We start from the raw sequence: 22,942 nt of genomic DNA, 5'->3' as shown, positions 1-22,942 counted from the left end.
ACTTAAGAACTGTTTAATTTACACTATTCTCATCAGCACATGGAACATTTTCCAAGATAGACCATACAATAGGCCACAAACAAGCATCAATAAATTTTTAAAAAATCAAAACACTATCATCTGTATCTTCTCATACTACAGCAGAATAAAACTAGAAATCTGTTCCAAAAAAAAAAAACAAAACCCCTTAAAACTATACGAACACATGGAAATTTAAAAATCTGCTCCTGAATGATTTTTGGGCTAACAATAAAACCAAGATGGAAGTTTAAATTATTTGAAATGAATGATAACGATAACACAAATTATAAAAAACCTCTGCGATATAGCAATACAATGCTAAGAGAAAAGTTCACAGCACTAAAGGCCTATATCAAAAATTCTGAAAGATTACAAATTGACAATTTGTTTATTTATTTATTTATTATTTATTTATTTATTATACTTTAAGTTCTGCGGTACATGTGCAGATCATGCAGCTTTGTTACATAGGTATACACGTGCCATGGTAGTAGTTTGCTGTATCCATTGTCCTATCATCTACATTAGGTATTCCTCCCAATGCTATCCTTCCCCAATCCCCCCACCCACTGCTATTCCTCCCCTAGAACCCCAACTCCCAGGCCCCAGTGCATGATGTTACCTTCCCTGTGTCCATGTGTTCTCATTGTTCAACACCCACTTATGAGTGAGAACATGCAGTGTTTGGTTTTCTGTTCTTGTGTCAGTTTGCTGAAAATGATGGTTTCCAGTTTCATCCATGTCCATGAGTGAACTTCCATTCACAATTGCTACAAAGAGAATAAAATACCTAGGAATACAACTAACAAGGGATGTGAAGGACCTCTTCAAAGAGAACTACAAACCACTGCTCAAGGAAATAAGAGAGGACACAAACAGATGGAAAAACATTCCATACTCATGGTTAGGAAGAATCATATTGTGAAAATGGCCATACTGACCAAAGTAATTTATAGATTCAATGCTATCCCCATCAAGCTACCAATGACTTTCTTCACAGAATTGGAAAAAAAAACACCTTAAACTTCATATGGAACAAAAAAAGGGCCCATATAGCCTAGACAATCCTAAGCAAAAAAAAAAAACGAAAGCTGAAGGTATCACACTACCTGACTTCAAACTATATTACATGGCTACTATAATCAAAACAACATGTTACTGGTACCAAAACAGAGATATAGACCAATGGGACAGAACAAATTGAGAATTTAATGCCACACCTCAAGGGAGCAGAAAAACGAGAACAAACCAAACCCAAACCTAGCAGAAGAAAAGAAATAAAAAAGATTAGATCAGAGCTAAATAGAATTAAAACAAAAAAAAAAAAAAACACAAAAGATCAATGAAATAAAAAGTTGGTTCTTTGAAAAGATAAACAAAATTGATAAACCATTAGCTAGATTAACCAAGAAAAGGAGAAGATTCAAATAAGCTCAATTAGAAATGAAAATGGAAAAATTATGATCAATACTGCAGAAATACAAAAAGTCATTCCAGACTACTATGAATACCTCTATGCACACAACTAGAAAAACTAGAGGAAATGGATAAATTCCTGGAACATATGATCCTTCTAGTTTGAATCAAGAATAAATAGAAGTCCTGAACAGATCAATAACAAACAGTGAGAATGAATGTAATTTTTTTTAAACAAAAGCCCTGGGTCAAATAGATTGACAGCCAAATTCTACCAGATATTTGAAGAGGAACTGGTCCTAATCCTATGAAACTATTCTAAAATATTGAAAAAGAAGGAATCTTCCCTAACTCATTCTATGAAGCCAGAATCACTCTGATACCAAAGCCAGAAAAGAACTTAACAAAAAAGAGAATTATAGACCAGTATTTCTGATGAACATAGATGTAAAACTCCTTATCAAAATTCTAGAAAACTGAATCCAACTGCACATCAAAAAGATAATTCATCAGGATCAAGTTGGTTTCATCCCAAGGACACAGGATGATTCAACATATACAAGTTAATAAATGTGATTCATCATATAAATAAAAATAAAAACCATATCATCATCTGAATAGATGCAGAAAAAACATTAAATAAAATCCAGCACCCCTTTATGATAAACCCTCAACAAACTAGGCATAGAAGGGGCATATCTCAGAATAACAAAAACCATATCTGACAAACCCACAGCCAATGTCATATTGAAAGGGGAAAAGTTGAAAGCATTCTCCCTGAGAAGTGGAGCAAGACAAAGATACCCACATTCACCACTTCCATTCAATAGAATTAGAAGTCCTACCCTGAGAAGTAAGGTAAGAGAAAGAAATAAAGGGCATCGAAATTGAAAAAGATGAAGTTAAACTATCTCTGTTTGCCAATGTTCTGATCATATACCTAGAAAACCCTAAAGACTCTTCCAAAAGCCTCTTATATTTGACCAATGAATTCAGTAAAGTCTCAGGTTGCAAAATCAATGTACCCAAATGAGTAACACTGCTATACACCAACAATGACCAAGCTGAGAATCAAATCAATGACTCAATCCCTTTTATAATAGCTGCATATGAAATAAAATATCCAGGAATATACTTAACCAAGGAGGTGAAAAAATCTCTACAAGGAAAACTACAAAACACTGCTGAAAGAAATCATAGATGACACAAACAAATGAAAATACATTCCATGCTCATGCAGAAGAATCAATATTGTGAAAATGACCATACTACTCAAAGCAATCTACAGATCAATGCAATTCCTGTCAAATATCAACATCATTTTTCACAGAATCAGAAAAAAAAATCCTAAAATTCATAGGAACCAAAGAGCCCAGATAGACACAACAATCCTATGCAAAAAGAACAAATCTGGAGGCATCATGTTATGTGACTTCAAATTATACTGCAAGGCTATAGTAAACAAAATAGCATGGTACTGGTATAAAAGCATATACATAGACCAATGGAATAGAATAGAGAATCCAGAAATAAAGGCAAATACTTACAATCAACTGATTGTCAACAAAGCATTCAAAAACATAAATTGGAGAAAGAACACACTATTGGTGCTGGGAAAACTGTATAGCCAATGTAGAAGAATGAAACTGGATCCTTATCTTTCACCATATACAAAACTCAATTGAAGATGGATTAAAGACTTAAATATAAGACCTGAAGCCATACAAATTCTAGAAGAAAACCTAAGAAAAACTCTTCTGGATGTTGGCTTGGGCAAAGAATGCATGACTAGGATCCCAAAAGCAAACACAACAAAAATAAAAATAAATAAATGGAACCTAATTAAACTAAAAAGCTCCAGCAGAGCAAAATAAATCATCAGAGTAAACAGACAACCCACAGAATAGGAGAAAATGTTTGCAAACTATGCATCTGACAAAAGACTAGTGTCTAGGATCTATGAGGAACACAAATCAGCAATGAAAAAAAATCCCATTTAAAAGTAGGCAAATGATATGAATAGGCATGTCTCAAAAGAAAATGTACAAATGGCCAAGAAACATGAAAAAATGCTGAAAATCACTGATCATCAGGGAAATGCAAATTAAGACCACCTTACCCAAACCAGAATGGCCATTATTTAAAAAGTCAAAAAAACAATAAATGTTGGTGTGGATGTGATGAAAAAGAAACACTTGTTAACACAGCTGGTGAGAATATAATTTAGTACAATCCCTTGGAAAACAGCATGGAGATTTATCAAAGAACTAAAAGTAGATCTATCATTCGATCCAGCAATCCCACTACTGGGTATCTACTCAAACAAAACGAAGTAAGTATACTAAATAGACAGCTGCATGAATATGTTTATCACAGCACAATTCACAATTGCAAAGATATGGAACCAGCCAAGTACCCATCAACCAATGAGTGGATAAAGAAAATGTGACATGTATACACCATGGAATACTACTCAGCTATAAAAATGAAAAAATTAATGTCCTTTGTACCAACTTGAATGGAAATGGAGGCTATTATCCCAAGTGAAGTAATGGAAAACCAAATACCTCTGTTCTCACTTACAAGTGAGAGCCAGGCTATGGGTATAAAAAGGCATATAGAGTGGCATAATGAACACTGGTGACTCAGAAGCAGGGAGGGTAGAGGAAAGGAGAGGGATGAAAGAATTACATTTCGGGTACAATGTATACTACTCTGGTGACAGGTGCACTGAATCTCAGGTTTCACCATTACATAATTCATCCATGTAAATGCAAACCGCTTGTACCCCTAAAGCTATTGAATTTTTTTAACGGTAGAAAAAGGTAAAAATAAACTGTCCAAGTATGGACATAGTAGACTGCTTTGTTTTTCTTTTTTAAGCTGTGAAATGCAAAGATATAAAATATTTTGCACTAAAAAGTAATTTCATCTCTGTTTTACTTGTTCTAGATTCCATCATATCAATGAAGTTTAAATCAGTTGAATCCTGCATAATTTCAAAAAGTATAAATCAATTTACAAAAATGATACAAACACTTAAAGAACTAAAAAAAAAAAAAAAATGACCTGAAGGGTTGGATGCGGTGTCTCACACCTGTAATTTTAGCACTTCGGGAGGCTGAAGCAGGCAGATCACTTGAGACTAGGAGTTTGAGTTCAGCCTGGCCAACAGGGCAAAATCCTGTCTCTACAAAAAATACAAAAAAAAAATAGCTGGGCATGGTGTCACACACCTATAGTTCCAGCTACTTGGTAGGCTAAGGCACAAGAATCACTCAAACCTGGGAGGCAGAGGTTAAAGTGAGTTGAGATTGCATCACTGCACTATAGCCCATGTGACAGGGCAAGACCCTGTCTCAAAATATAACAAAACAATCTAAAGAACACACATAATTTAAGGGTTTTTATTTGTGTTACAAATTTTTTATCATTCAACAAGCATTTTGTTCAAGAACAGTCTCTGAGGGATACATTGTGCTGAGCACTGCAGTGTGTAGAACAATGAACAGGAAATGGTTACCCACCCTAAGAAGCATGCAGCTTGAGGAATATCTTTAACACAAAATTCAAAGACAGAATGTGCTAAGTGCTATAAATAAGGTACAAATGCTATGGGAATTGATAAAATTGAGAGTCATTTTGGTATAGATGGGTACTGGGTGGCAGACAGACCACTGAGATAAACCAGGATAATGGGGAGGATTAAACAGGTAGAAATGAACAAAGATAGGGAGCTGAATAAGAAGACCACAGCAAAAACAGAAACTGGGAAGTTTTAGAGACTAGAGGTAGCCTCATGTGGCTATAGCAAAGGAAGAAAAGGGAGTGTCAGAGGAGCAAGGCTAGAAAGGAAGGAACTATTTAGGTAGGCAAAGCCACTGAAGATTTCAGTAGGACAGGCATATACAGTGCAAATGGAGAAGAGGCAGGAGAGGCACCAACATAAGGTCAAATTCGGGGGTTAGTTTTAGGACTATGCCCTGTGGTACCTGTGAGCTTTGCAGAGCTCAGGGACAAGGAGTGCTAGAAAAGTCCTGCAGGACAGTAAGCAAAGGGCAAAACCCCAGGTTCTGAGTTAACTGAAAAATTCCACTCTGTTTTTTTTTTCTTTTCAATATGTTTTTTTTTTTTTTTTTTTTTAAGTTCAGTGGTACATGTGCCGGTTTGTTATATAGGTAAATCTGTGTTATTGGGGTTTGTTGTACAAATTATTTTACCACCCAGGTGTTAAGCCTTGTACCCCATTAGTTATTTTCCTAAACCTTTCCCTCCTCCACTCCTCCATCCTCCTAAAGGCCCCAGTGTCTCTTGCTCCCCTCTATGTGTCCATGTGTTCTCACTGTTCGACACCCACTCATGAGTGAGAACATGCAGGTTTGGTTTTCTGTTCTTATGTCAGTTTTCTGAGAATGATGGTTTTCAGCTTTATCGATGTCTCTACAAAGGACATGAACTCATCCCTTTTTATGGTTGCATAGTATTCCATGGTGCATATGTGCCACAGTTTCTTTATCCAGTCCACCATTAATGGGTGTTTAGGTTGATTCCATGTCTTTGCCATTGTGAATAGTGCTGCAATGAATATATATGTGCATGTGTCTTTATGATAGAATAATTTATATTCCTTTGGATATACACCCAGTAATGGGATTGCTGGGTTGAATGGCAGTTCTATTTTTATCTCATTGAAGAATCCCCACACTGCTTTCCACAATGGTCAAGCTAATTTACACTCCCACCAAGAGTGTATAAGTGTTCCTTTTTATCTGCAATCTTGCTAGCATCTCTTATTTTTTGGCTTTTTAATAATTGGCTAATCATTTTTAATTGAAAGCCACCAATCAATGATTTGTAGAAAAGAATTTGAGGCTCAGAAACTGATTTGGTAGCCAAGAAGTCATGAGCGAACACTGCTGAGAATAATTTTCATGATGTAAGTGTGAACAAAGTCACCATGTAGCAATAAGTTGAGAAGAGGTTAAAAAGTAATGGTTTAGCTTTGGGGGAAAATCTTAAAAAAAAAGTATTGTGAGATTCAATATTCAATAGGTAGAGAAATATTCAAATTATATAATACTCAACAGACTACGATATTTCATTAAGACAGAATTTGTTTTGGTCCCTAATAACAGAAAATTCCAACTCCAACTAAAGGAGAGCTAAAAAAAAAAAAAAAAAAAAAAAAAAAAAAAAAAGAAAAGAAAAGAAGAAACTAGAGTGAACTGGCAACAAACAGAATGGGGGAAAAATCTGCAATCTACTCATCTGACAAAGGGCTAATATCCAGAGTCTACAAAGAACTTAAACAAATTTACATGAAAAAAAACAAAAAACCACATCAAAAAGTAGGCAAAGTATATGAACAGACACTTCTCAAAAAAAGACATTTATGTGGCCAACAACATGAAAGAAAGCTCATCATCACTGGTTATTAGAGAAATGCAAATCAAAACTACATTGAGATATCACCTCATGCCAGTTAGAATGGTGATCATTAAAAAATCAAGAGACAAAAGATGCTGGAGAGAATGTGAAGAAATAGGAACACTTTTACACTGTTGGTTGGAGTGTAAATTAGTTCAACCATTGTGGAAGACAGTGTGGTGATCCTCAAGGATCTAGAAATAGATATACCATTTGACCCAGCAATCTCACTGCTGGGTACATACCCAAAGGATTATAAATCATTCTACTATAAAGACACATGTGCACTCCTGTTTATCACAGCACTGTTCAGGGAGACTTAGAACCAACCCAAATGCCCATCAAGTATAGACTGGATAAAGAAAATGTGGCACATATACACCATGGAATACTATGCAGCCATTAAAAAGGATGAGTTCATGTCCTTTGCAGGGACAGGGATAAAGCTGGAAACCATCATTCTCAGCAAACTGACACAAGATCAGAAAACCAAACACTGCATGTTCTCACTCATAAGTGGGTGTTGAACAATGAGAACACATGGACACAGGGAGGAGAACATCGCACATCCAGGCCTGTCAGGGAGTCGGGGACTAGGGGAGGGATAGCAGGGTGGGAAAATAGGGGAGGGATAGCATTAGGAGAAATACCTAATGTAGATGACGGGGTGATAGATGCAGCAAAACACCATGGCACGTATATACCTATGTAACAAACCTGCACATTCTGCACATGTGCCCTAGAACTTAAGGTATAATAATAATAAAAATAAAATAAAACAGTGCTGAAGGTCAAACACCTCAAAAGTTGGTTCATTCAGTTGTTCAATGATATGAAGAACCCATCTTTCCCCTCTGCCATCCTTGGCATATTAAACATTATCCTCAACTTTGCTCCATTTATAGAGACAAAATGGCTATAGCACCTCAGCTTCTTGTCCTTGTGAAAACATCCAGAGCCTGAAAGGGAACCCTTTCTTCTTGTGTATCTCTGTTTTTGGTGGTGGTGGGGTGTGGGGGGACTGAGTCTTGCTCTGTCGCCAGGCTGGAGTCCAATGGCACGATCTCAGCTCACTGCAATTGCTGCTTCTCAGGTTCAAGCAATTCTCCTGCCTCAGCCTCCAGAATAGCTGGGACAACAGGTGCCCACCACCATGCCCACCTAATTTTTGTATTTTTGGTAGAGACGGGGTTTCCCCATATTGGTCAGGATGGTCTCAATCTCGTGACCTCATGATCTGTCCACCTCGGCCTCCCAAAATGCTGAGATTTCAGTCATGTTATCAAGGCCACAGCACCTGGCCTTGTTTAATTTCTGTGAGAAAGAAAACCTTTCCAAAAGCCCCATAGAGTCTCTTCATATCCAACGGCCAGAAATGCATCAGTTAGCTGTGCAAAGGGAGCCCTCACGGTTGGTTGCCTGATGGACTAACTGTGATCTACTGACTGGGCTGGAGAATAGGGTCCACTTCACCTGAACCACACACCATGAAAGAAGGTAGGTGTGTGGACAAAACAGGTGGTGCTGTTAGGAAAAAGGAGCAAAATGGCTATTGGTTAGGCATTCCACAATACCTGCTAAATTAAGCTTAATAAACACTATTTGTTACTGCTATTGCTGAGTGTATCATTAGTGTAACATTCCCCAACACATTCTCCTTTTACAGGGAGAAGTGTATCTATACTTCCTAATATCAAATGTTACCACTTATGAAAAGAAACAACTATTGATTGCCTTGGAAAAGTACACAAAACAGGAGCTTTCATTTCAAGACATTCATTGACAGAAGACAGTTATGAGAAAAAGTCTGCTTAAAATGCAGGATTTCCAGAGATTTCACCTTCAAACTCTTTTACCTGATTTCCCTTTTGTGTATTAGCCAATGGAGAATAGTTGTTAAGTTTTTTTGTGTACATCTGAAACCAAAAGTATCCATAGATAATGATAAAAGATGCCATTTGCCAAAGGTCTGAAGCAGGACTACAACTGAAAACCACCACACAATTGAAAAAAATTCAGAAATAAAAATACTTGGAATATCAAACTTATTTTTATTCAGTGATATCTTTGTTCCCATTACTGTTCTCTTTGTCCTGTATTATACAGTTAATAATTCTTAGCCTTCAACCAGAAATGAGGAGAAATTTTCAATTACTGATGAATAGTAATAGTTAAAAAGTTCTCACTAGGATATGAGATGATTTTACTCTAAATTCAACAAAAATTAGTAGCAGCACTATTGGATGACAATTTTGAAAAATACATTTTGTTTTCTGTGCAGTCATTTTAGGCTAATTGACTTGAGAGAAAAAAACATGTGTCACAAGAACTTCATTAACAAAGATGGGTATTGGGGCCCAGAAAGTTGCCACTTTAAACATATATATACAGCTCTCAGAAGAGTTTGTAAAGAACAACATGTGATCAAAAAAGAGACTCAGTGTAAAGGGACTTGCTAACTGTACAACAGGCCAGGTAACAGAACCTCCAAAATCTGAAGGAATGAGGAAAATTCCAACACAGGCAGCAGGTTAGCATTACCCTACAACAGTCATTATCACTGATGCTATTGAGCCTGCTTAGCATCAGAATTACAAGTTTATATCATACTATTATTAGTTTACTTTCAGCTAGAAAAGAAATGAAAGCTTTGGGGATGAGCAGCAGAAAAGAAGAAAAGAACTGAGACAGAAAAGTTTCTAAAATTCTTCATAGTTCAAAATGCATAGTCCCTCAAGTTATGAATAACCTTCAGAAAGTTCAGACAACCACTGTAAGTTCAAACACGTTGATGAAGCTTAACTAATCCTTTTCTAGTCTCATAACTGGACCAAAAATTCCCATTAGAAATGAATTGTCTAATTCCCTTAAAAATGAAAGGTTTTAGCCAGATGCAACTATCCAGTGAAATTCCGTATTTGCCCCCCATCTATCTAATGATAGCTTGAATACATAGAAGACATATCAATTGAAAGACAGCAGGGAAATAAATTCAACCAAGTTGGTTTGGAAAAACGCCCGAGTGTTTGTGTTTGTGTCTAGTATAAATGAGAGACTGTGTTCCATAAAAGCAGTCCAGGTCATTTTACAGAGAAGGGAGCTCCCCAACCCTGTATTTCCAACAAAGGTCTAGAAGTGTATAAACTGTATTATATTAGCTAAACTTCATTCATCATTTACTAGAAGGATGTGTATGTACACAAATTACAATGGACCAAATATAATATATCAGAAATTAGACTTTGTTAGAGATTCAAATAGTGGTATGATCTAGTTCTGCCCTTTGAATTTATGTCAATTTAGAGACCTTTGCCTTCTCAAGTTCAACCTCACCTAATCTTGTTAGAGAGCTCTGGAGCAAAGGCTACAAATTTCATCAACCAGTGTGCTGGTCAGTTACCAAGTCACATTAGATGGTTTTAGTGTTTTTCAAAGAAGCAACTCACAGTATAGCCTTTAAGCAAGGCTGTTTAAACAAAGAATTTAAAAAATCTAGCAATTTATTAACATAATTAACCAACTAGACTTGCCTCAAGGAAGTATGAATATAATAATAAACTCACTAGAATAAAATCACATTTTTCAGTTATAAATACCCAGTTGTTTGGAAAAAAAAACAGGTGAAATGGCTCTGCTAAATGTTGATTTAAAGATTGTTTTATTTACAAGACAAAACAAGTGGCAAAGGAAATGAGAGAGAAGGGTAGAAAGGAAGAACAGATGCTAAGATGGGATTATGTCATTATTTACGCAGCTAAGATAAAGTATCATGAAAGATGAGAAGATAAAGTAGGGTTCTGTCTTTAGCTTTAAAAAGAATAACTAAACATGATATTATTATAATCAAACAAAATTCACTAAAATACATTTTAAAGCTCAAATAATGTGTAAAGTGAATAAAACAAAGCTTAGGATGTAGTTGCTGCCCAAGGAGTTTGCGGTCATGATAGATGGTAATCACCCGAAAAGTTAATTATGAAAGATATAAACAGAAGTTCAGAACAACAATGAAAATTATGTTTCACATGGCTGTGTGAGATTAATGACCAAAGGTGTGTTACAAACAGTAAATGAAAAGTTTAGAGGGCACAGTGATCACACAGGACTGGAAAATTTTAGGAAATCTCTTTTAAGAGAATAGGATTTGACTTGTACTCTGTTCTCTAGGCCCTCCTCAGCTTCAACCCTCCCTCTACTCAAATAATTGCTCCACTGACTAATCTTACTGAGTTTGTCTTCTAAATTGTTTGGCTTCCTTCCCTCTTTCTCTCCTATCTCAGAAGATGTATCCTCCTTTCCTGAAAATCACAGCTTCACTGATTCACTTCCTCTCCTCATCTGAATCATTGTACCAATAACTACTCAACTTCTTTCTTGTCCTTGAAATTATTTTCTTCAAGTTTCCCTTTTTCACTAGTCCTAGTCGTTAGTCTATAAACATGCAAAGTTCACTCTTGCTCCATGGAACGTTCCTTTGACCTGCTATAATACTATTCCCTGGCTGCCAGCATTCTGGGCAGCAGGGACTGAAAGTTTCACTCCTGAGGATGCAGATTCTCACTTAATTCCCCCAGTTTCAGTAGGGTACCCTGTCTCTCAGGTACCCTAGGCTTTCCTTAAAGTTCTATTGCACATCTACTTTATTCTCACACAATAGTCTCTTGTTAAAATCAACTTCCAAGGTTACAGCTATTATTCTATTTGGACTACCAAATCCTTAACACTGACCTCTCCTCCGACTGTTACACAAGAACACATAGTTGATTTTCAGGTTTCTCCTTCTTCTAAATCTTTGTTCTCAAGCCTTCCTGTACTTTAGAATCACCTGGGGAGGTTACAAAAATATCTATGCCCAGGTTACACACCTAGATATTCTTATTAATTGTGCATCAAGGTCACTGTACTAAACAGAGTTAATTATCTTCCCTTTCAAAGCTGTTCCTTATCAAAATGTGTCCAACCTCAGTTAATGGTAATGCCATTCTCCTAACTGCTCATGCTCAATTCCTTTAAGTCATTGTTAACTCTTCCCTCAGGCTCCATCCCCTAGATACCAAATCCTATTATTTCTTCTTCCAGACTATTGCTCTTACTTTTTTCTTTATATTGTCACAGCCACTGCTTTGCCTCGGCCTGACTTAAGTTATGATAATAGTTTCCTAATTCATTATCTTGACTTTTAGTCCTTCCTCTTTCATCCTACTTTGCTATCTGTTTTCTATGTCCAAATTCAATCATGATAAACATTCAGGGCACACTAGTAAAACATAAATCTTCAGCCTGATATCCAAAGTTGTCTAATATATAAGTCAAACTTTTTCAGGATCTATCTTTCACTAAGTCCTTATCTTTGCCATAAACACGAGGATGTTGTATGCTCAAAAAAGCCAAACTATTCACTGTTCGCTTTCTATGTCCCTCATATTTTCCCTTTTCCATACTTTTGACCATGCTATTTCCTATGTTGGGAATGCTCTCCCTCCACCACCTTCCTATTGAATATTAGAGACCTCCACAAAATTCATCTTCTCTTAGGCCTTCACAGAGCTCATGAGATTGAAATGTTTCCTTCCCCAGTTTCTGTGTCTCCTGTATTTATCACACGGTCTGCCAGAATTGTGAACTACATTTGTGCCCATCTGTCTCTATGCTAGGCAGTGAGCAAGGAGATGTTCAGTGTTCTGTCCAGAGCTACATCATGACACTGTAGTTACATTTTAAATATTTACTAATTCTAAGGATGAATAAAAGCAGTATAGATGGAGAGAATAATAAAAGCCATGAGCAAGAGTAAAGAACAAAGAACAGGAAACACGTATTTAGAAAAGGGTGGGTAAACTAGAAGAACTAAGAAATAAAACACTGACACAAATCTTGACTAAGCAGCTAAAATCAAATGATGGGCTAAGAAGTTTGTTCCTTCCCTTGTTATGGAAGGTGTCTAAGAAGACTGTCTTAATGATTATCTAATGCATTTGGAACCTAAGCTTGTTTTGTCAGCAAAGGGAAAATAATAATAGGAGCTAGGACTTCTGGCATTGTTGGGAAGAATGAATGAGAAAATCTAGGTAAAAGGCTTCACATAAACCTAAACCATAGTAAGCCCATTGTGAGTGATAACCCCATTAATAGAACATGTTATATAAACACACACAATGGTTACACAATAATATCTACGATGAGGAAAGTAAAGGAAGTTTTTCTGGTTTTGACATCCAGAGACTGAGAAAGGAATGAGTGCATGTGTGTGTGCGTGCGTGCGTGCATGTGTGTTTCAGAGATAGACCTCATGAACACATGAAGGCCTACGAAACAGACTTGGGCAACCTGTGGAACCAATGCCTCTAAAGACAGCTGAGGAAATGTTTTTTAGCTTCTAGTACATTTCACTGAATACATGTTTCCTTCTTTTAACTTTCTCCTCTGTTCCTTCTCTCTCTTCTTTCCAGTCTCTTTTCTTTTGTCTTAGTCTCTTGATGTAGGCTTCCTTTTTTCCCTCTCCCTCTTCTCACTCAGTGAGGTCCACAAGCTTGCTAAGCTCTGGAGGAGACAATGCAAAACAAGCGTTGGCCTCTGCAGGCCAACTGAGTATAATGATGAGAAGCCACTGCCCCAACCCAATGCAAAATGGCCTGGAACCTGCAGTGAGATGGTCCCTGAGCTCTAGCCCAGCAGGACCTCCAATCTAGTTAATGTTTCCTGAGAAACGTAAACCTTCATTTAGGCACAGTGGGAGCTAAGACTGGGACTGTTCTCTGAGTACTGGTGGCAAAGAGCAGTGCAGTACCTTAAAAAACACTCTGTCTCTGGCAGCATCACAACCACAAACATGGCTATATTCCAACTGAATTTCAAAGAGAAAGAACAAGCAAAATGCAGACAACTCAATGCCATTTGAATACACTAGATGGGAGAGATACTCTGGGTGTGAGAAAAGTTAAGCAAGCATTTTAAGTATTTAGGGTGCTGAGTGCAGGTGTGTATACAGTTGAAAGCTGCCATTTAATAAGAAGTCCTAGGCGACTCAATAAACACAAAAGCCAGAGGAGTAATCCCTTTAGCAGGCAGGGATCTCCCCAGCTCAGCCTGCTCCCCTGCCAGAAACAACACGTTCCAGGAAAAAGTGTAAGTCACACACTGAGGTAATTGTTTCTCACTTTCAAAGAATTTACTTATTAATTTTAAAGTTTTTTTTAGAAGCAATTCTGTATCTTGCATTCCTTTTTGTGCTTAAATACTTATATTAATAGATTTTAAAAATGTTTGACCTCCACTGTATAGCACAAAGTGCTTCTAATGTGTTTACTATGTATTATCTTTAAAACAGATCAGGCTGAGGTACAAAATGTGAGATCTGTCAATAAAAGATGGCTGCTTTCCACAGACTGTAAGTTTGTAAACAATACCAAGTATCTTTGCAATTTTAGGTATTGCAGATTCAGAAATTAGGCGTTCTTGGACTAAATAGGAAAAAAGTAAACAACCTATTCCCATCAATGACATTTCCGTGTTGATTAGAGACACCAAAGAATTTTACTTCCAGATGCTTGCTGAGCCAAATGTTTCTATCCTCAAGCCCACCAGCAATGGAAGTATAGCTGAAAAACAAAATAACCTATGTTCTTATATACCATACGGACCATGAAAGGGTAACCATTCGCTGTCTTTTGACATAGTGAACATTTTTATTTTTTCCAATCATTTTTTTAGTCATCTCAATAGAGCGGCAGACTATTAAAAATTCCTCACTAGGGAGCACTACACACTGGGGTCTGTTGGGGGGAATAGGGCAGGGACAGTGGGGGGTGGGGAGTTGGGGAGAGATAGAGCATGGGGAGAAATGCCAGATATAGGTGAAGGGGAGGAAGGCAGCAAATCACACTGCCACGTGTGTACCTATGAAACTATCTTGCATGTTCTTCACGTGTACCCGAAAACGTAAAATGCAATTAAAAAAAAATTCCTCACCTTAGATCTACCCATACATCTTACAATATGCAAATGTAAGTGCTTCAAGGAGATTTGAGTAACTATTTTTTATTGGATTCTGTCACAAACTTGGTAACCACACTGATCTTCAAAGAAGTAACTGACTTTTGTTTCTGTCTTTCAAAAACTACTTTTGAAGAAAAGTTGCCCTTCTGATAACAAAAAAAAAGGGGGCTATTGAAAAATCCACAGATAAGAAAGAATTCTCCCTAGATACTGCAAATCAGGACTATGTTATATAGTTCAGTGGGAAAGGCACCAGATAGGATACTGGCTTTTAGAAAGATTTTTACACAGAAGGGGTAGAATTGGTAATGCATTTATTCTCATTTGCTTGCATCAAGAAGCCCATTCCATTTCAATCTGCCAACATCCTAATTAAGATGATCTGAATCTTAGGTAATCTATTATTCCAGATCTAAGATAGCCCAAAGTACATTAGACAAGATGTTGCACTATGTGCTTACACTGAAATGATCAGACCACTAAGCAGAAAAGCATGTCTTCTCTCATGTCTGGCCTAGCACTGGGCAGAGTTCTCTGTCAGCACTCAATAAATAATGGCCAGGCCTTTGCCTATTGTTTTTCTTTCTACTACTTTAGGTACAATTTAATCTTACTAGATCATTTCTGGTTCCTTTCGATAACGTATACCTATATTCTTTTTTTGCATGAGGAAGACAGCAAAGTATCTCAAGCAGTTTTTATTAATGTGTGCATCAGTATATAGAGGACTGACGACACATAAATGCAATTCTCATTGATTACATTAACGCTGTTTCTGAAGATCTTAAAGAACATGCTAACTACAAAAGCATCTGAGCCAGAAAAGAGAAGGATGTAGAGACAATACTTTGTCTCACCAATGCTGTGGAAGAATCAGGATCTAGTTCTATTCTAAGAAAATATTATCCAGTTGTGCTATTACCCAAGAGATACCATAAAATACAGAGAAAACATCTTGCCAAGAAGCTCCCCAGATTGACTCCTTCACATCCCTTCAGTTAAAGAAAGCCACCCATAATTCATTAGCATAGACACTGGATTAAGACTTGGGCATGTGGTAAACAAACAAACAAAAACACGTGCTAATACTGAACTTGCCTCTCTTGACATCTAAAGAAAGGTCAATTGGGTGTATTGCTCGCAAGTCAAAGGTATATTCTCAGCCAATATCTAACACTTTCATTCGTAGGGCTGAGCAAACATATATAAGGATATCCTTAAGTTTACTCTTCTATTATTGTTGAACAGATAACATTGATGACCTTCATAGTCTGATATCCATTTCCAAAGGAAGATGACTTCAATCTAAGAACTCAAAGAAGGCAGATAAAATGAGCACAATCCTAGAGTTCAAAGTAGCTAACTCTCTGTCTCCTTTCACTAAAGAAATGAAGGTGTTGATTGGGACTCAGGCTAGGTCACCCTTGTAGTAGCTGTAAAGTTTTCTGAATTTACAATAAACTCTTCAAATATTCTTCATTCTGGAAGCTTATCTGTTTCTTTAAAAAGGGTGAAGGAACTGTTGTTCTGTGCTTTCAGTGATGCAAAGTTGGATAAGTCATAGGGGGAAATCCTGGTCTCCATTCTAAGACACATGTAATGATGCTTTATAAGTGAAAAGTAAAGGAAGAGAGGATAAGAACATTTTAAAGGAGGCAATGTACAAAATTTAAAGATGCTTTCTTGCTTTCAGAATTTTTGTTTTTTGCCTTGAAAGGCCAAAAAAAGAATGTAGCTTTTGTTAGGTATTATTCACTATGTTTTGAAATCTCTCCAGCTATATACCATTAAAAATTGAACATACTGAAAGCCTAATCTAAGTTGATAAACTTTTACCAATCTATCTTAAAGCAAAAATTATAATTATAAGCATCTTTCCAATTCTTAGATGTGAGTGCTGAAGCTCTATTTCTAGAACTGGTGAATTCTATTCTCTATCTCCATGTATGAAAGATCTCACAGTCCTGGGAAAACACTTCTTTAAAAAATGAAATACAACAAATAAGGTATGCTGCCGAGTCCTAGGGGAGAAGTTTCTCAGAGTCTTTGAATTTCCTCCTACCCTCCTTCTTTACAAGATTTCTAAAAACCAAGTCCTTTTCTGCAGTCTCTCAAACAAGGCAAAAAAGAAAAATACCCACTAGATATATTCCTTAGATTTTCTATTATGCTTCTCAAGTTCCCAGCAGCTTCTGAAGTAAACCTAAGATGAATTCTGGAGTTATTTTTTATCATGTTTTAATTTTAGTTCCTCTTTAGGTCTAAGATGAAATAGATGATCATAACTGCTGTGCTTGGAGATGCATTTCATGGCACAATTTGTACATGACCTGTGCAAGGTCACATCATGGAAAGAGGACTGACATAATGGCTAAGAAGCCAAATCCAGCTTCTAGTAGTGGAGAACTTCAGGGTAAACTATTTAAGCTTGCTGTATTTACTATAATATGGCAATAAAATGTCAGCTTAAACAGTGTGTTGAGGTTTATTCTGTATAGAGACCTCACTCTGACTTGGATTATATTAATTGAGACATAGGAAGAATTATTGTCAAACCACTAATTATTAAGGATGATTTTTTGGTCACATTATTGTGCCTTGGTGCAGACTGTGGAAGGCTGGCCTACTCAGCATCTGCAACAGCATCCCAGGTTCCAGCCATACCATAGTTTCTACACCTCTCCATCTTTCCATATGCTATTCTCTCTGCCCATTATTTTCGCCTTGGCAAAAATCCTGTCTACCTTTCATTTAAAGCATGAAAGCCTCCCTGTAAATTGTTCCTTGATAGCCCCAGGTAGGGATAGTTATTTCGTTCTCAGTGTAGTCACAGCACTTTGTTCCTATCACTATCAGAGTATGTATCAGATTACATTTATTTATTACTTTTAATTTATTTATGATAATTATTTCTTTGTCCCTAGAAAACAAAGGCTTGACCATTATCCTCAGCAAACTAACAAGGGAACAGAAAACCAAACACTGCACGTTCTCACTTATAAGTGGGAGGTGAACAATGTGAACACATAGATACAGGGAGGGAAATAACACACCCTGGGGCCTGCAGGGATGGTGGGGGCGAGGGGAGGAAAGCATCAAGAAACAAAGCTATTGCATGCTGGGCTTAATACCTGGGCTGATAGGTTCAGCAAATCACTATGGAATGTGTTTACCTATGTAATAAACCTGCACATCTAGCACATATACCCAGAACTGTTAATAAGAAAATGAAGCCTTGTATATTTACTCCTACTTAGGATTTACTAGGTACCGGGCACTCTTCTAAGCACTTTAGGTATGTCAATTCTTTTAAATCTGTATTACAGCCCTTTGAGGTGGATATTATCATTATCTCTATTTTATACATGAGAAATTGGAGGCACAGGGAAGTTAAATAATTGTCCCAGTGACACACAGCTAGTAGGTGCCAATCACTGAACTCAAAGAGTCTGGCCTCAGAATCTGAGCCTCTCTATTACTATTATGTGTGTTTGCGTAAGACAGTAAAGAAGCAGTTCATAAACACTAAACAAATAGAATGAGCATTCTGTTTTTTTCCGTTTCTTAAGCTTAAATTAAGAAATATATTTTCCTTTTCTTAAATTGATTTCACATTCATCCTTGAGTATAGATGAGTTCATTTTTCCAGAGGAAATCTAGCCAAGACTAGAGAGAGATAACTAGCTGGGAGGTAGAGTCCTGGAGTTTTGCTGGCTCAGTCATGTCAGGATCTCAAAATCTCAGAGCCTCCCTCAACTTCATCTGCAGATACTTACAAAAGCCTCTCATTGTAGCTGCTTTTAGATGCACTATGCTGTGCATATAATGTGACATGAAAATGCTATGGAATAGAAATACTATTAAGAAAAATACGAATGTTATTCTTCGTAAACTGAGGTGACTCAAAGTATTTTCACTTTTGGAATAATGTAAGTGGAGGGTTTTTGTTTGGTTTTCTCTTGAGAAGTAAGGCACCCTAATCATTACGAACCAGATATATGGCCAGGTGTGGTGCCTGACACCTGTAATTCCAGTACTTTGGAAGGCTGAGGTAGGCAGATCACAAGGTAAGGAGCGTGAGACCAGCCTTGCCAACACAGTGAAACCCTGTCTCTACTAAAAGTACAAAAAATTAGCCAGGCGTGCTGGCAGGAGCCTGTAGTACCAGCTACTCAGGAGCCTTAAACAGGAGAATTGACTGAACCTGGGAGGCAGAGATAGCAGTGAGCCAAGATCGCACCATTGCACTCTAGCCTGGGTGACAGAGTTAGACTCAGTCTCAAAAAAAAAAAAGAAAAAAAAAGACCCAGATATATTTTGCTTCTTGATATTTAAATTCGCATCTCGAGTCCCTTAGTTTAATGTCACCTATTTTACCTCTTAAATCACTTTTTAATTCTTATGTTTTTAAATGTATTCTTATTTTTTAACTTATAATAATTCTTGTGCAGTGAGAGGTTTGGAAAATTCAATATATTTTAAAAATATGAAATTGCATATTATAGGTATCCTCCAATTTTTCCAATTCTCTTCCAAATCATTACTTTTTGTGGCTATGCAACCATAACGTTTCATCAGAATGAAATGTAGTATAATTTAATTAAACAGTTCCTATGTTAAACTTTTCAGTTGATGCCAATTGTTTACTATTATGAGTAACAATGCAACAGACGTTCTCTTATTCATGTTGGGTGAGGATCATGTAATTCCTGCAGGAAAAGGGTTTTCTAGGTGCCTATTACAGAAGTTCTCTGAGAGTTTATTGGAATGCAGATTCTGGGACCCCAACCATGAGGTTCTGCTATGGTCTGAGGAGGAACCTGGGCAGGTAAGTCCTCTTGTTAAGAAATGCTGACAATGCTTCTCCTTTGATAATACCTTCTCCTCGCTGGGTTATCAAGTTCATTCTAGCTCAGTGCCTCCCTAAACCATAAGCTGATTTCAAAGTGGCCCTGGTGAATGTACTCATTTTCAACATGGCCCTTTCATTAATTTAAGTCATTGTGCCATTTCTGCAGTCCACTTTGGCACATTCCCATCTTATCCCCTCTCACCCCACCCCACCCATGCATGCCCCATATTACAGCCAGTAAGGGGTTTTTATAGTACAATGCAACAATGTCATTTCTCTTCTTACTCCAAAAGCCTCCCCTCCAACAACAGGGCACCCAGCCTCCCTTGCACACTTCTCCTTTTCTAACCACACTGACCTGTTCACAGAATGTCAATTCCTCCCTGATGCCCTGATCTAAATCACTTCTCCTGGCCCAACCTCTTGTGACTCCCTTTTCTTTTCTTTCATAGTACATCACAATCTGTAAAGGCATGCGTTATTGAAGTCTGTTTCTCGAACTTCACCACAAGCTTCATGAAACAGGCTCTGAGGTCAATCATTCATCTCTAATGCCTGGTCTCACACTTGGCCCTAAGCAGTGCCAGTGAAAGACTAAGTACGCTCTGTGATCAAAGGGCTCAGAATCAAATCCCTGCTCTGCTACTTAGAAGCTGTGTGACCTTAAGGAAGTTTCCTAACCTCTCTTTGCCCCCATTTTCTCCATCAGGGATTAAAAGAGAATTACTTTAAAAATTTGTTGTGGTAATTAAATGAGATAACACAAAAGTGCTATAGAATAGCATCTGGCATGTAGAATGTAGCCAATACAGGATAGCTTTTAAATAATAGGCACTCAGTGTAGTCTTGTTAAATAAATAAAACACAATGAAGCTTTTTTTAAGTAACTCTCCCACCTCAGCCTCCAGAGTAGCTCAGATTACAGGCGAATGTCACCATACAGTACAGCTACAATAAAGATTTTTGATTTGTTTGCTTTTTAGAGACAGAGTCTGTTACCCAGGTTGGGATGCAATGGTGTGATCCTAGCTCACTGTAGCCTTGAATTCCGCGCTCAAGCAATCCTCCTGCCTGAGCCTCCTGAGTAACTAGGAGTGTAGGTGCATGCCACCATGGCCAGCTCATCTTTTTACTTTTTGCAGAGATGGTGTCTTGCTTTGTTGCCCAGGCTGGTCTGCAACTCCTGACCACAAGTGATCCTCCTACCTCTGCCTCCTACAGTAAGTTTTTCACTGTGTCATTTCTCAGCATCTTTTCTCTCCCCACTTCCACACACACACCATAACATTAGCCCAGTCAACTTATCCCTACAGCCTACTCCTTAAAATAGCTCCAAGTCTGCCCTGAGAAGTCTGCTGAATGTACTCTCCATTCCATATTATTAGTTCCAGCTTTGAACCTTTCATTACATCACTTCCTAAAATATGTGCTTGTGTGCCAAGCTACCTCTCCTCCTTCCTCCAAGCATTTCCTGAAATGTGACCTTCTTCATGGAGTGTTCTTTAAGTGAAACTGAGCTCATCATTCTATCTTCTGTTTCCAACAAATAAGTTAAAGGCATAGTTTGAGATTCAAAAGCCATAAATTGTCTGAGATTTTCACTGGCTGCATGGGTCTCACCATTGCCGGGCTAGTTGCATTTCTCCTCTGCCTGCATTTTAAAATGTGGGTCTAAGAGGCCAAAGCGTTTGTTTAACTTTCTCTGTATACATTTAGCACAATGCCAATCCACAGGGATGCTGAATAAATGTGATTTGATGATGATTTACTTACTTTGTCCAAGCCAGGAATAAAATCCATGAACTCTTAAGTTTGTTTCCCCCATGTTAAAATATGTTTTATTCTGAATTTATTATGAGACTGGTTTTCTGTGTTTACTTTCACATAGGAACAGACATAAAAGAGTGATTACATTAAAATATCAAATTAATAAGATTATATTGCACACTATGAGTCCAAAGATACCTTTAGAACAGTGCCAGTTTGTATTAAAATATGCCTCATTTAAAGTTCAATTGCATATGTTTTATGGGTTATTTTGTACATCTAAAACAAATAACCAAAACACATCAACACTCATTTTTAAAGCACTTGTTGTATTCGGTGCATGTACCATTATGGAGAACTTACACTCAGAGCAAAAAGATTTGTAGCAAAGCATATGACCTTCTTCCCACTACAATGACCATCCCCTAATTAGGCAATGCATCTGATAGTCATTAACAGGAATGAGATAATGAATCACTTTCTCTCTTCTTTGTTAATTTGCTGTAACCAAGCGGCTAATGGATGTCAGAGCTGAGTGATTGCACTGATTATAGTGATTTATAGTTGCAACAAAACAATTTAAAACCATTCTGATTATTCATGTTAAAGATGCTTTATGTTTTGTTTACTAAATGTTTTATGTCCCCCTTTCTCTCTCACCCCTAAAGTACAGTCCCCCACCTACCCTGCCACTTTTCAAAAAAAGACCTCTTCCTGGAAAACTTGAAAGTTGAAGGCTTTATTGTTTTAAACTAAGCCATTTCATTTTGTTTATATATAGAGAGATAGATAAAGTTTACCCAGTAGAAACGAAAAGCCTTAGGGTTGGAAAGAAAACTTCAGTGGTGCCTAGTTCAAAAGAAGACAGAAATAAGAGGAAATAAGGCAAACTTCAAGCCACTTACCTTGGGGCTTCCAGTCCCTTCCTCATCCTCCACAGACACATCAGTAGCCAGTATCTCAGCTTTGATGGTATCCAGAGCCCTGAGAATCCAGCTGTGTTGCCGTTTGATTTGCCTCTGCAGCTCCTTCCATTGACTTGCAATCATCCGCAGCATGTCCTTCAGTCCTTTTCCAAAAGAAGGGGAAAGCAGAAGTTGTGGACCTGAATGAATCTTTACTCATTATTTTTGTTTAGTAAATTAGATGGCTGTTTTAAACAATATAAATATTTTTAAAAGACCATTAACAACACCTGCCATATCAGCATTTGTCACTCAGAATAGAGAAAGGCAATTCTTGAAATTAAGTATAAGGATGCAAAAATGTGTTAACCACATAGATGACTAACTTGGAAATTGATTTCGACTCAGTATATTGATTTAAAAAATACACGAGAAACAAAAAATCACAATGCATAAAAATTAATAACATTACCACTTCACATTCCAAATAAAAGACTCTGTGTGTATCTGTGAGAGACTTTATAATGATCAGAAATATATGTGGAAATAGGTAAAGTCA

General features: G+C 37.2%; 1 protein-coding gene across 5 annotated transcripts in view; it reads right to left on the bottom strand.

The window, feature by feature from the left end:
* AKAP6 (A-kinase anchoring protein 6) overlaps nt 1-22,942 on the bottom strand; it is a 549,073-nt gene that overhangs the window by 235,340 nt on the left and 290,791 nt on the right. For all 5 annotated transcript variants that reach the window (XM_035260318.3, XM_054239865.2, XM_035260317.3 and 2 more), the window contains one exon: nt 22,384-22,547. In XM_035260318.3, the coding sequence (XP_035116209.2) occupies nt 22,384-22,547 (164 nt within the window). The remainder of the gene's footprint in view (nt 1-22,383; nt 22,548-22,942) is intronic.

Source organism: Callithrix jacchus, chromosome 8 (genome assembly GCF_049354715.1).
Source record: "Callithrix jacchus isolate 240 chromosome 8, calJac240_pri, whole genome shotgun sequence".
Classification (NCBI taxonomy): Eukaryota; Metazoa; Chordata; class Mammalia; order Primates; family Cebidae; genus Callithrix; species Callithrix jacchus.
Note: the sequence above shows the minus strand (reverse complement) of the source record. Positions and strands in the feature narration are given on the sequence as shown.